Genomic DNA, 15,591 nt, shown 5'->3' on the forward strand with positions numbered 1-15,591 from the left:
GAATAGCATTACTTTAGGGCCAGCCCAGACTCTGTTGGTGCCCTAGGTGAGATCCAAATTGGAAATCCTGGCCGGATGCTTTTTTCTCGGGGCGGAAAAGAGGACGTGTCCTGGAAAATAATTATGCATGGCACCCTATGTAACCATTTATCAGTAGAACTGAAAGGATGTTAGTGGAACATATCACTCAACAGGGGTAGAGGTGCGCACAGTCGTCATGAGAGGACATAATTCTGACAAAAAAAAAACTCTGTCATTTTGCACCCTAGGCAACCGCCTTTGTCACTTATGCCACAGGCCAGCCCTACATCACTTCACCATACATTTAAAAAGCTAGTAATGCAACACATAGACCTTTTCAAATACATTGTGAAATACATATGGCCTACATTTTGAATATATTTCAGAATATATTTCTGAATGACTCCCAAGGCTCCATTGACCCCTTGTTGAGAACTTTCATTCTTTCAAACTTCCTTTATTTCTTGTGCATATTTTTATAACTGCATTAATTCTTAGGCAACTGGAAGGAAACTGACATAATCAGTCTGAGAATCACCGTTTACAGTTTTTTTTTCTTCTTATCCTCAGTGGATTTTAATGCAGTTCTCATTTTCACTTCAGATGTGTGCTGCTGATTCTCTAAAGCAACATACAAACATCTACTTTAAGACAAGTGACTGAGAGAAGGAATTAAAATGCTGCAAATTATTTTGCTCCTCTTGCCTGGTAGGTTTTATTTGTATTTTTATTAGATTATTTTGTTCATTTTGTGCCTAATTTTCTGATTTTAAGAAATGTGTGAATGAGCTGAATATGTGTGTTATATACACAACATCTGTGCTTACTGAGTCTTTTGAAAATAGTTTTTGTTAATAAAAGATAATTAACAAAAATATAAAGGTCACAATTATTATCCAAAAAAGACAAAAGTGTACACTATATTCATCTTTGTGATGTCACCATGATTTTGCATGATTAGATAGGTTAACTATGCTATTATGAAAGTCATAGAAGTCCATTTCTAAGCATTTTTTGATAAAAATAACAACAGTAAAACTAAATGTTCTGTGCTCTCCAGGTGTTCTCAGTAATGAGTGGGATGTCAAGTACTCTGATCCAATCTGTCCTGTGAGGGGATCCAATGTCTCTATTCCCTGCACTTTTACATATCCAAAGGGCGAAATAGTGAAACAGATGTTATGGTGCTCTATGGGAACAAACAGTGGCAAATGTGAAGACAAGCCATATGTTTATGACAATAATGATCCCCGAAATTCAGAAAACTTTCAATACACTGGTGATAAAACTTCAAATTGCTCTTTGTTGATCAGTAATATTAATTTGAGTAGTGATGTGTATAAATTTAGATTTATAACCATGTCTATAACTGGGCTTTGGACTGGAGAACCTGGGGTGAAAATTGCAGTAAAAGGTAAATTTTTGAACGTTTTGATGTTCAGTCTGCAAAATGATTACTTGTTTGTACTAAAAGCCTTTTCTCGTTGTCCCTCCTTGTGGTACTGCTCTTGCTCTCTGGTAGATTTAAAAGTGTCCATGACCAGTTCAAGAGAAAATGGGACCATAAAGGTTGGAGACTCTTTGAATTTGACATGTAGAGTCAACTGCCCTGGTAAATTAACTGAGGTTCAGTGGTTTAAGAGCGGTGAGCCAATACATCAATCAGACGCCATCCTCACCTTCAGCAGTGTTACTTCTCAAGACTCTGGGAATTACTCCTGTTCTTTGAGAAACTTTAAAACAACTCTATCTGAAGAATTTAGACTTTATGTTGAAGGTATGTAATATCGGTAAGCATTTTATGATAAATCATATCAATACAATTAAAAAATGTATATGAAAGATGTCTAATCTAATGTATTGTACAAACTTTTGATTAAATTATATTTTACGGTTCTAAATAGATTCATCAGATCCCACAACATTCATGATTGTTGGACTGTCTTTATTCTCACTTCTTTTCATCATTGCAGCTGTGATACTCATAACAAGGTCGGTTCTTTATAGATTTTTCATCATCAGTAGTTAATAACTCACAAGTACTGTAAGAGTTAGTGGTTTGGTCTGTTTGTGGTTTAACTCACAAAAACATGAAATGTAATTTTTTCAATAAGGTTGTTTTTGCTAATGCAATAGCAAACATTTATTTCCTATACAAACACATTTTAACATTAAAAGTGGCATATGCTAACGTCAGCTAATGACTTGTGAACTAACATGAAATAACAACAGTAGAATGTTCATGAATGATCAATAACCAAGATTAATAAATGCTGTATTGTTCACTTGTTAATGCAAATACAAACAGTAATGTCAACATATAAAATCTTATTGTAATTCTTAGCAATTTGTATATGTGAATTCTCTCAGAATCAGACATCTAAAGAATAAACTGTACTGTTTATAACCATGCCTACATATCACACTTGTTTTTAATTTGAAGGAAAACAAAAAATCAAGGAAACCCAGATGAAGAAGACAGAACCCAGGTTTGATCCTGAACACCATTCTCATGCTCTCTGCAATACAAAAAAACAAAAAAAAAACAAGTAAATCTCTTTGTAGACCTTTGTAGAACAGCATCTTTAAGGCTTAGTTCTTGAGGATGTTTTCTATACTTCTGTTTCATTTGTAGGGATTAAATATGTCACACTCGTCAAACATAGTTTTGGATTTATAGACTGCATTTTCTTTATAAATGGCATTTCCTCTCAAGAAGTTATTCAGACAAAACTGGAATTATTTGCTAGGCATTACTTCAGTATTTCTAAAAAGAAAAAGAAAAGATGACTGTTGTATGTGACTGTTGTACTGTAAGACTTAAGCATTTAAATGTGCTACATTTGAGGCTTAATATCTGTGCCATCTGTTTGCTTTAGACTAACGCAGTCACACATGGAGACCGCACAAGCCTGCAGAGAGCAGAGGACGTGTTGCAGGATGATGAAATACAGTATGCAGGTGTCATCATCAAACCAAAAGGACCAGAACAAAAGTGAGTGTTCAAAACACAAAACACATATTATACAAGTATAATAACCACATATTATACATGTATGTAGCCACATATAATATACTGGTCTATAATTTAATGGTCTCTACAACAAATCATTGGTCAGGAAATTAGCAAGATTTAAACAAATGCACTGGTGCACTTCTGTGCCACCAAATGCTCATTAACTTTGTGAAAAAGCTGAAAACAGTGAAATTCACTTATATAGTCTTCTTGTATGCAAAAGTAAAATCATGATAATGATTAAAATGTTTGATGTGATATTCAAACTAACACATGTCTGGATGTACAACATCTTAAATAAAAAATATCTTACCTGATGCAACCCATCAAAGGTCAGATAATAAGCTGATAAATGCAACCGGGAGTGATATGCAGTTTTATGACTCCCAAGTGAGAAAATCTGCTCCAAAAAAAAAAAGAAAAGCAAAATATAATGCAGAAGTTTCTGTCAGAAAATGCATAGCCAGTCTGTGTCAGGCCAACTGTAGCTGTTCTCAAGTTTACAAGACCCAAAAGCAGAGAAAATCCCTATTTCTCTATCAGCTATTAAGAGAATAGGTCAACACTTAGAAACAACAGGTGATGATGCCAGAAAGAAAGGATCTGGAAGCCCTAAAGCCTCTCCATGCAGGGCTCCTACTACAATCATGTCTTGGAATTTCTAAAGGCAAACAAAACAACTTTGCACTATTTATAACAGCATGAACAGCATGTACTGTTAATATTATATACTATTAAAAATTAAAGCCAATATACACATACCAACGCACATGCTTCTGTCCCATGAGATAAATTTGAGGGAATTTGAGTAGATGCAGCTGTATTTCGAAGAAGTACCACAAATAATTTTAAAAGCACCATTTTATATATATATATATATATATATATATATATGTGTGTATATATATATATATATATATATACACACATAAAATTAAAACTAAACTTTTAAATACACGTAATACAACGTTTATTTAAAATTTTAGTCTTTAAATTTGATTTCATAAAATTATTTTAATGTAAAATGGAGTCAAATGTAGGCTATTTCAAATATAAATATGTACACTGGCTGCCAAAATTGGAATAATGCACATATTTTGCTCTTATGGAAAGAAATTGGTACTTTTATTCACCAATGTGGCATTCAGCTGATCACAATGTATAGTCAGGACATTAATAATGTGAAAAATTACTATTAAAATTTGAAGAAAAAAAAAAAACTACTCTTTAACTACTTCAAAGAGTTCTCATCATAAAAGCCTCCATGTGCAGCAATGACAGCTTTGACGATCCTTGGCATTCTAGCTGTCAGTTTATCCAGATACTCAGGTGATATTTCACCACACTCTTCCTGTAGCACTTGCTATTGATGTGAGAAGTGTCTTTTCTTCACTTCTCACACACCTTACTGTCTGGCCGATCCCACAAAAGCTCAAAGAGGTTAAGATTCATAACACTCTTTTCCAGTTATCTGTTGTCCTGTGTCTGTATTTCTTTTCCCACTCTAACTTTTTCTTTTTGTTTTTCCTGTTTCAAAAGTGGATTTTTCTTTGCAATTCTTCCCATAAGGCCTGCACCCCTGAGTCTTCTCTTTACTGTTGTACATTAAACTGGTGTTGAGTGGGTAGAATTCAATGAAGCTGTCAGCTGAGGTCATGTGAGGCGTCTATTTCTCAAACTAGAGACGCTGATGTACTTATCCTCTTGTTTAGTTGTACATCTGACCTTCCACATCTCTTTCTGTCCTTGTTAGAGCCAGTTGTTCTTTGTCTTTGAAGACTGTTGTGTACACCTTTGTATGAAATATTCAGTTTTTTGGCAATTTCAATTGTATAGCCTTCATTCCTCAAAACAAAGATTGACTGATGAGTTTCTAGAGAAAGCTGTTTCTTTTTTGCAATTTCTTTCCTAATATTGACCTTAAGACACGCTAGTATATTGTATACTGTGGCAGCTCAAAAACAAACACCAAATCATTTTCAGCTGTGTTTTATATAATAATCTAGCACTAAATTATCAATTTAGCATGATTACTCAAGGATAAGGTGTTGGAGTGATGGCTGCTGAAATGGGGCCTGTCTAGATTTGATCAAAAATGACTTTTTTCAAATAGAGATGGTGCTGATTTTTACATCAGTAATGTCCTGACTATGTGATCAGATGAATGCCACTTTGGTGAATTAAAGAACCAATTTCCTTCCGAAACAGCAACATTTTTACATAATTCCAAACATTTGACCACCAGTGTGTATATATATATATATATGCAAAAGGCTTTAAAACACTGTAAAAATGTTGAGAACGAATATAGAACAGTTAGATTCTCACTTTTATAAGTGCAGCACGTTGATCATTTAAACTTTAACATACTGATTTGTTGATGTGAACTGAGACGCTATCTGAATCTGCCGTCTTAATGTAGACTTGTTTTGTAACATCGGGGGAAGTTGTTATTGTATGCCAATTTACTGTCACAAATTTGGCATATTAATTGCTTAGAAATCCAAAGTTAAATACCAGGGGACTATACTAGAAAGCAGATGTGTTGAAGGGCTTGTGTGATTGTTTCATACAGATGAACAAACGAAACGGAATTAAAAATGCTGACGACCTACAAAAGAGTCAAGATGCAGTTAGGCTAAAATGTATAGTAGTTCAATGGTCGAGGAAATAAACACAGTCTGAAAATATCAACTGGTTTTGCTGAAAGGAATCGACTCTTGCAGATGTTGTTATGCAGTGACATCACCATGAGTAAGTGCGTGTATTTTTGTGTGTGTTTGTGTGTGTGTCTTTCGCAGTGTACAAAGCGCACAGCTGACTGGGGCTTGCAAGCCTTATGTTGTGTCAAAAATATAAAATGAACCATGTGAAATAATTCAGCAGTGGCGCAGCACCGCTGAAAATGCATATAAGGGAAACACTGCATTTTCCAATCTCACCAGTAATTATGGAGATGCGATGTGACAGGTTTAACCATATTGCATTATGATTAGACTATGTGCTTACTAGGATGTAGTTTTTATAGTAAATGTGGAAATAGAAAACTGATCTCTCGTTATATGATTTTAATGCCTTATGTGTTTTTTTTCCACTGTAATTATCTTTTATTTCTAGGTCTACCAGGACGGAGCATCAAAATGAAGATGAAACCATCTATAGTGCAGTGACCAATGGATAAATTCATCAACAGAGAATATATGCACAGTGGCTCCAAAAAGTGTTTGGATATTCAAGCCACACTTAAAATATCAGTTTAGGGGGCATTTATTTTAAAGAAATATAGCAAAACCATAACATTTCATAGAGAGACATTTAGGTATCAAATTAGAAAACAATAGATATTTTAAACTGTTCAAAAGGTGTTTGGACACTTCCCGGTTTTCAAAGTTTTGTTGAACATGTTCATAGTAAAAAATTTGCTCGATAAATTTCAGTCAGGCTTCAGAGCTGGTGATAGCACAGAGTCAGCTCTGTTGAGAGTTTTAAATTATATTTTATTAGGTGTGGATTCTGGTAGTCCAGTTGGTCTTCTGCTGCTGGATCTTAGTGCCACTTTCGATACGGTTGATCATGACATTCTTATCGATCGCCAAGAGACCAGGTTGGTATTCAGGGGTTAGCCTTGGATTGGGTCTCTTCATATCTCAAGGGTAGAATGATTTCAGTCTGTTTAGAGAACTGTTCTTCATCAGTTGTTCCTTTAACATGTGGGGTCCCTCAGGGCTCCATTTTGGGACCCGTTTTATTCTCCCTCTACATGCTTCCATTAGGAAAGATCTTTGATAAGCATGGCATACACTATCATCTGTATGCTGATGACTCTCAACTTTACTTTCCTATTAAACATGGGAAACACCATTCTTTTGAGTCTCTGCATAAATGCATGGCCGATGTGAAGTGTTGGCTGGCAAACAACTTTCTGCAATTAAATGAGGATAAGTCAGAGTTTATTGTTTTTGGTCAAAGGGGATGTGAGGTAAATTTAGAAAGAAATTTGTCACTGCTTCCAGGGACAAAACTTCCCTATGTAAAAAACCTGAGTGTTATATTTAACTCTGAGCTCAAGTTTGATCGAAAAATAAATGCTGTTGTTAAAAATAGTTTTTTCCATCTTAGAACTATAGCAAAGTTGAAGTCCATCCTTTCTTTTGATGATTTGGAGAAGGTTGTTCATGCTTTTGTGTCTTCTCAATTGGACTATTGTAATGCTTTGTATCTGGGTGTGAGTCAGGCCTCTCTCTCTCGCCTGCAGCTGGTCCAAAATTCAGCTGCTAGGCTTTTAACTGGAACCAGGAAAAGAGACCATATCACCCCAGTTTTGATTTCACTACATTGGTTACCGATCCAATACAGAATCAAGTACAAAGTGTTGATGTATGTATGTAAGGGTACATCTCTGCTTTAATAAGTTTGAATCAACCTTCAATGTCTCCCCGCTCTGGGGATCAGCTGTGTCAGTACCTCGATCTCGCCTAAAAACTAAAGGTGATAGAGCTTTTGCGGTGGCAGCCCCTAAACTTTGGAATGAGCTTCTATTGGTCATAAAATCATCTCCGTCTCTATTCTCTTTCCAGGGTGCCTTAAAAACGTATTTATTTTCCCTAGCTTTTAATTAATTGCATTATAAATTGTACTAGGTAAATTTTATCTTATTCTTGTTTTATTGGTTTTAAATGTTTTTTACATTCTTACGCTGTATTTATGTGATTTTATTAATTTTTTGTAACTCCATGTACAGCACTTTGGTACCCAGTGTGGTTTTTGAAAGTGCTCTATAAATAAAATTGAGTTGAGTTGAGTTGAGATAGTAAAAGGAAAAGTTCACCCAAAAAATTATAATTCTGTCATAATTTACTCACCCCCTCATGCCATCCCAGATATGAATTTCTATCTTCTGCAGAACTCAAATAATGATTTTTAGAAGAATATATCCGCTCTGTCAGATATATATAATATATATATATATAAAGGCAGCATAAAATAAATGCATTAAATTCCAGTGGTCTTATCCATGTCTTCTGAAGCGATCTAATCGATGCTGGGTGAGAACAGATCAACATGAACTACGTTTTTCATACACTTGTCATTGCAGTCTCTAAGAAACCATCATGTTTTCAAGCTCAATTACACTTCCTAGTGCTTAACACGTTCAGAGAGGAATGTGTTATCGAGCTTCAAATCATGATCTCCAGGGATACTGCTAATGTAAAGATTTATAGTAAAAAGGAGTTACACTTTGGTCTGTTCTCACTAAGGCTGTGTCAATACAATGAAATATCGATATATCATGATATATCACGATACTTTTTCTCAAGATCATCACAAGTTTAATACTGACTGCAGTCACACATTCTCATTCAATTCATCTCTGAAATCTGAAAATAAAAGAATACTTAAAGTAAATTAATACAGATGCAACAGCAAGACACGGTACAAAAATAATGAGACTTTACAGCTCTCAAAAGATTAAACTCAACGAAACAAACTGCATAGTGTGCCTTCAATGTTGTATCATGCGATAAAGCCATCTTAAAGAGACAGTAACCATTTTGCCTTTGTCCTGAACATTTACATTCCAAGTAAAAGAAAAGTAAAAAAGTGTTATTTTTAGTCTTTGATTTCACTCTTATTGTTGTAAAATGACATGTTTTAAATGACATGTAATAATTTAAAAACAATCACTCAACCTTCATTGTTTCAGTGGATCTGTTGCTATTTTAATTATCTAAAATATAAAGCACTGACCATTTAAAGTGTGAGCCTGTACATCTTGAAAGAGTTATAAACAGTTACAGTTCTACAGTGTTATTATTTGCCTAGATAGTCTTTTGTGTTTACCCAAAAATAAAATTTCTGTCATCATTTACTCATCCTCATGCCATCCCAGATGTGTATTACTTTCTTTCTTCTGCTGAACACAAATTAAGCTTTTTAGAAGAATTTCTTTAGAAGATTTTTTTTTAGAAGAATCACTACTGTCAGAGTACCTGCCACAGGACTTAAAAATACATATGTTATACATATTGAGCTGAAATATGATAAAGTATTTAATCACAGAAAAAGTTTCACATTTCAGCTTTAAATGTCATTGCTAAAATGGATCAAAATAGTGAAGTTAGTTTAAAGAAAAGCTCTAGGATTTGTTTTCAGATGCCACTTGGTTTGATATTATTTTGTTATCTAATGCAATTAAATTCATACATTTTAATTGTGACTTAAGTGTCAGAATACTTGTATATAACTTTTATGAACTTGAAAACAATGTTCAAAAACTTTTTGAGGCCAAGATTCGGTCCATGATCATAAGCAACAAGTAACAACAGGGATGAATTATATCCAATACATTATTCATTTCCATGACTTACTCAAGCCTGAAAAAAAAAAAAAGGTAATTCTCTAAAAATTGTTTAGGTTTTCTATGACTGTGGGAACCTATTACATGTGGTAGTACTGAATTAAATATCAACTGAAATATTACTAAAGAAATATGTGGCCTTTGGTCCTGCATTGGTCCTTGCTATTCCTTGTAATGAAGTCAATAAATACAGAAAATGTCACTTTTGGACCATCAAATTGCTGACACCTAAAAATCTTCCTTTGTGTTCATAAGGGCCTTGATAGCTCAGCAAGTATTGACGCTGACTACCACCCCCGGAGTCGCGAGTTAGAATCCAGGGTGTGCTGAGTGACTCCAGCCAGGGGCATGTTAAATCTCACAACCGTGTGCACCATTTTGCTACTGTCTGGGTTGAACGATATGTTTGGTAATACAGAACAGGTAGCTGGGTGTATCGCTTGCGTATAGCGCCTTTTGCGAATTCGGCGGAGGAGTTCGCAGCCAGACCCACTATGGGTACTAATGTGCCCTGTACAGGGATAGGTACTACACAGGTGCTGATTACTCTGGTAACCCCCTGTGATGTATTTTATGTGGTACGGACTCCCTGTCAGCAGACCCATGTCTGAGAGAGCTCTCTTTTTCGTATTTTTTTTTTCCTGAAAGAATAGGAAAGGAAAAGAACACCTTCCCCGATGCATATAATAGCGTTAGATGGCCCCGGCTGAATCTATTACTCTGTGGAGTGAAATCATAGAGAGAAAAGGCAGCGGCTGGCACGGCCTGCTCCCATGCTAGTTACATCGCTTCCCCCCTCAGGGATGTGGGGATCTACATGATGTCTTTTGGGGTGTTGGAGGAGGTTACATGCAGTCTGATGCACCTGGCATTATGCACGCAGCAGCTTGCTTGCACCTGCATCGGCAGTTCACGTAACACGGTTCATCTGTTGTGGCGTTTTTCTATAGGGACCCCTAGTGTCACTACATCGACACAACGTCGAGTGAGTGACAGAAGGGGAATGTCTCGGTTACTGTCGTAACCTCCGTTCTCTGATGGAGGGAACGAGACGTTGTGTCCCTCTTGCCACAACGCTGTACTAGCTGCTGAAATGTCCGGGACCTTGTCTCGGCTCCTCAGCACAAAACCTGAATGAGAGTGGGCATTCCTGCTCCATTTATACCCGAATGTCCATGGGGGTGGCATGCAAATTCCACTTACCAATTTTCATTGGCCTTTTCTCAAAGATCTGAGGTATTATGGGGCACCCAAAAGCGACCACTAGTGTCACTACATCGATACAATATCTCATTCCCTCCATCAGGGAACAGAAGTTACAACAGTAACCGAGATTTTTCCACATAGCCCTTCACTCGATTGGGATGTTCTCTGCTTTTCTGGATGGCAAGGGTAGTGACTGTAACATCAAGCGTATTTTGTAGTATTAAACACTTATTTAAACCGATTTCATCAGGCTCCGAAAATTCTTAGAAAAGAATGCAAAGAATGGCCTTCTCAGCTGCCACAGTTGCAAAGCTTGCGTAACACAACAGGGTGTTCAATGCATCACTATTTCCATTTAAATATATGCTTTGCTACGTTTTAGGACTCCTAAGCATACGAATTGGCCCAGTTGCTAGGGAGGGTAAAGTCACATGGGGTAACCTCCTTGAGATCACGATTCGGGGTTCACATGGTAAATTGTGCGTGGATCATGGAGTAGCATGAGCCTCCCGTGCTGTGAGTCTCCGCGGTCCACGTGATAAGACGCGTGGATTGACGGTCTCAGAAGTGGAGGCAACTGAGACTTGTCCCTTGCCACCCGGATTGAGGTGAGTAACCGTGTCCCCACTAGGACCTACTAAGTGGGAATTGGGCATTCCAAATTGGGAGAAAAATGAAAAAGAAAAAAAAAAGATGAGGTCATAAGGGTATTCTCTTAAATTATTTATAACTGAAAAAAAAATTTCAGTGCCCATTTGAGTAAATTGAAATTCCATTAGGATGAATCAACATGGATGACTCTTGGATGACAAGGAAAAATCTTCACAAATACATTCACACTACAAGAATATATTTCCCTCTAAAAATTAAATAAAATAAAATAGCTTTTAATAAAGCTTGCCTTAAGTGATGTACAAATATCCTAGAGCATAAACATATAAAAAGAAACACACAGAATAGTAAAAGATTAAATTAAAGATTAAAGTATTGCTGTTTTGTTCTTTAATATTATTATGTTCTCGTTAATTTTATCTTGAGAATTAAGATGACTGCAACAACATACATAGCATAGAAAAAATAATACAAATTAGAAAATCATGATGGAAATTCTGAACATTATCAAATTTAAGTAAAAACAAATGATTGTATCTGTAATATAAAGTCAAATTATAAATCAAGTGACCTGTAACGAGATACATTTGTATTGTCATTGACATTTTTTAAGATTTGTTTGCATTTCATTTCAAACCTTTTGTTTGCTTGGCATCTCATTGTAAGGAGATCATTGCAGAGAGACAGAAGTTACATCTTCTGACTTCTATTTATATTTTTTCTTTTATATATATATATATACCTGTATATATATATGTAATGCACTTCTCATTATCACATCAGAACACTTGTGCATTTATAGCAACACTGAAACATTCACTTCAAGTGAAATAACTGAGTGAGTGAATTACAATGTTATATATTAACATTCTCCTCCTGCTAAAAATAAATTTTGTCTTTTTTAGTTTGTCTGATGTCCATTCCTTTTCTAAACGGTGTTTGGTTTAAAACATGAATGAGCTGAATATACGATAATAATAGTTTCAATCTCTGCTCAGTGATAAAGTATAAAGTATATACATTATACTGTATACAGTATTATTGAAAATGTGTTAACTATCTTTGAAGTCACAGATGTAGAGTAAATGCTGTTTTATTTTGCTTTCAATAGCTATCTCTGAGCCCACAACCTTTTGGATTATTGGTGTTTCTTTAGCTATACTCATTTTCATCTTGGCAGAAGTAATATTCATAATTAGGTAGGTTCTAACTTTTTGTTTTGCATGTAGTTGCACAATTAATAAATGGCAAATTACTCAGTCATTCAGAATTTAATATTTTACAAAATTTGCATTTGTTGTGGTGGTGAATGTCAGCGTTTAAGGCTTGTGGCACAGAGTTGAATGCATGTGGTGAGAAAACTTACAGTAGGATCCTATCATTATTGTGACTACTGTATGATAAACTGCTTCAGATAAAATACCTCTGCTAAATAACAATACAAGATTGTCTCAGAATCAACCTTTTTCCTAGAATCACCAAATATTATTTATGCACTCTATAAATTGTGTTATTTACAGTTTACTAATTTGATTAATTAAATAAAAAAGAAAGCAAAAAAATCAAGAAAAAACAAAGGAAGGAGACAACCACCAGGTTGATCCTTAAAACATCAATTCATGCTCTAGAAACAACTGCATTGATTGATTAATTGACAGACTGAATATTACCTTAATAATTATTAACTAATGGCATTTCCTGTGACGTTATTTAGAAAGTTGTATTTGTAAATGATCATTAGGCATTAAGTAGAGATTTTACTTTAAATATATATATTTTTTTACTAAAACAATATTTGATGTTAAATTTGAGGCTTCATCAGCCCCATTTTTTTTGCTTTTAGATTAACACATTCACTCACGTAGACCGCACATGCTTAAAATCAAACCCAAAGAACCAACACTGTTATCAACACGTTTCTTCAGAAATACATCTTATGACTCGATCAGTAGTTTTAGAGATGTGGCATGACATATTTCACCACATGTATTGTGTACAGGTTCCCACCCCACGGTCATGAAAAAAAAAAAAAAAAAAACGGGGGGAGAAAAACATACATTTTTGCAAAATTTTGTAAAAAGAGTATATAACCATATACTATATGGTCATAAAACACAAAACATTAAAACAGTCAATGCTTGCTATAACAGAAGAATAAAGCTAACAAACGCTCAGGCGCACTTTCATTGCCCGTCGTATGTAAGGAACCGTCTAAAAATTAAACCCAATGAGCTAAAATATCGGTGGGGTCCAAGCATTCAATCAACTGACTTATGCCTATTATATAGAAGTTATATATTTAAAAAAAACTGTGAAATACATTTTAAGACTGAAGTTTGTAGTAGGCTGCCAGTGGACAGACTGACTTAGCCTACTACACGTCAAATGTTCCCAATATGTTAGTGCAGTGGGTGGAATTCTTAGACGGTCCCTTACATACGACGCGCAATGAAAGTGCATCTGAGCGTTTGCCAGCATTATTCTGTAGCTACAGCGAGCGTTGAATGTTATAAGTCAAATAGTGTATGCCCATATAGTATATGTTTATATACTCTTTTACTTAATTGTGTTGATATATTTGTAAGATTGTCACATCGAGAAAATGTGACACAATGACGACAATGCAAAACAGTCGAAATTACGTGATTAAAATCTCACAAGTGCGACTTTATATTTGCAGTAATATCTCAATATTGCTAGTTTTTAATCACGTAATTGCGAGTTAATATCACGTAATTGTGAGTTATAAAGTCGATATTGCGAGAAATCAAGTCACAACTATGAAATAAAAGGTAATAATGACCTATTTTGTTTTTTATTACCTGGCCGCAGCTAACTAACAATTTGTGGTTCTCAGAACGTCCTGGGAACGTTAGTTTTTGGTTCCCAGGACATCCATTTTTAAGGTTTGGTTTTAGTTAACCAAGTTCTTTACTGAAATAGAACGTTCTTTTTAGGTTTGCAGAACGTTCCCCTAACGTTCAATCAACGTTCTACCAACGTCCTCCTAACGTTCTGTTAACGTTCCCCTAACCTCAATTTTATATTTATATTTACATATTCATGCATTCATACATCATTAATCATAAATAAAACAATCCCTCTATATAAATAAATAATCAGCCCACAATCAATGTCTTTATTGATCCATTATTTAACTAATTCAAAACATTTAATTATGTTTTAATACAAAAAACATGAAAACATATTAAAATATGGATACATATTTCAAGATAAACATGGATATCAACATGAAGAGAAGTTTGAGTATTATCAAATTAACTGGGCAATCCCAAATGGTTAAATAAGTGATTATGTAATATTGTCTAAAATGTGGAAATCTATTATGAATACAGTTTTAATCAAAATCAAATTGTAATCAAATTTTAATCACCCTACTGTCTGTAGTGTTGGTTTTCAGTTTTATTTTGTAATTTTTGATAAAAACAAGACTTATTTTGTTCCAGCTATTTGGAATTTACCTGTCTGAGCACTGAAATATTATAAATCAAATAATGTAATAAAACATAAACAGCTTATTTCGTCCCAGCACAACCACTATAGCATCCAGTGTTGGGTGTAATGCAATACTAAGTAATGAATTACTGTAATTAAATTACTTTTTCATTGAAAAAGTCAAGTAAGGGATTACGCTTAATTTTTTCAGTAATTGAATTACAGTTACTTCTGATGTAATTGTGTTAAATACGGTATAGACTATAGAACAATTCTATATAAAAAATGTGTGAAATTAAAATGTAACATCTAATGTTAAAATGTAGGTTTTCTAATTTAATGCAGCTCCCTTCAATTTTTTTGGTCAGTTCATGAATAATTTATTTGATTTTATATGATTTATTTGAAAGTATTAAAATAATTTAATGTCTTATATTTTTCATCTGGTCGAGGTTGATGTGTTTTAGAAAGTAATTAGTATCAAGTAATACAATTTCTTTTCAGTCAGAGTAATACGTACAGTAATCTAATTACACTGTAGAAGATGTAATTAGTTGTTAGTAATTAATTACTTTTTAGTGTAACTTACCCAAGACTGATAGCATCACACACATACAATATTTTAAAAGTGATTACTATCACATAGTTACTTTCTATTGATGTTCACTGTATTTTGGTTTGTTGTTTAATTCTTTATGGGTGACAGCATTTTCCAGTTTATTCAATCAAACAACATTCCCATAATTCAAGTTAGAGATGTATGACTATATTAAAGGCTGATTAATTTATCCAGCCAGTCTCGATAGTTCTATGTTAGTGCACAATTAAGAGCAAATCATTCATGAATTCATTTTCTTTTCTTTTTTGCTTTCTTGTTTTCTTGCAAGCTTACTTTCTTGCTTGTTTGCTTTTGGGGACTTTT

The 15,591-nt window shown here is 34.5% G+C and overlaps 1 protein-coding gene across 1 annotated transcript; it reads left to right on the forward strand.

The window, feature by feature from the left end:
• Nucleotides 1-698: 698 nt before the first annotated feature.
• LOC127657684 (B-cell receptor CD22-like) lies at nucleotides 699-6,218 on the forward strand. Its single transcript, XM_052146528.1, has 7 exons — nucleotides 699-729; nucleotides 1,082-1,435; nucleotides 1,544-1,798; nucleotides 1,926-2,013; nucleotides 2,465-2,510; nucleotides 2,901-3,016; nucleotides 6,155-6,218. Exons 1-7 carry the CDS (start codon nucleotides 699-701, stop codon nucleotides 6,216-6,218), a joined length of 954 nt encoding a protein of 317 aa, XP_052002488.1.
• The last annotated feature ends 9,373 nt before the right edge of the window (nucleotides 6,219-15,591 follow it).

This window comes from Xyrauchen texanus, chromosome 17, assembly GCF_025860055.1.
Source record: "Xyrauchen texanus isolate HMW12.3.18 chromosome 17, RBS_HiC_50CHRs, whole genome shotgun sequence".
Lineage (NCBI taxonomy): Eukaryota > Metazoa > Chordata > Actinopteri > Cypriniformes > Catostomidae > Xyrauchen > Xyrauchen texanus.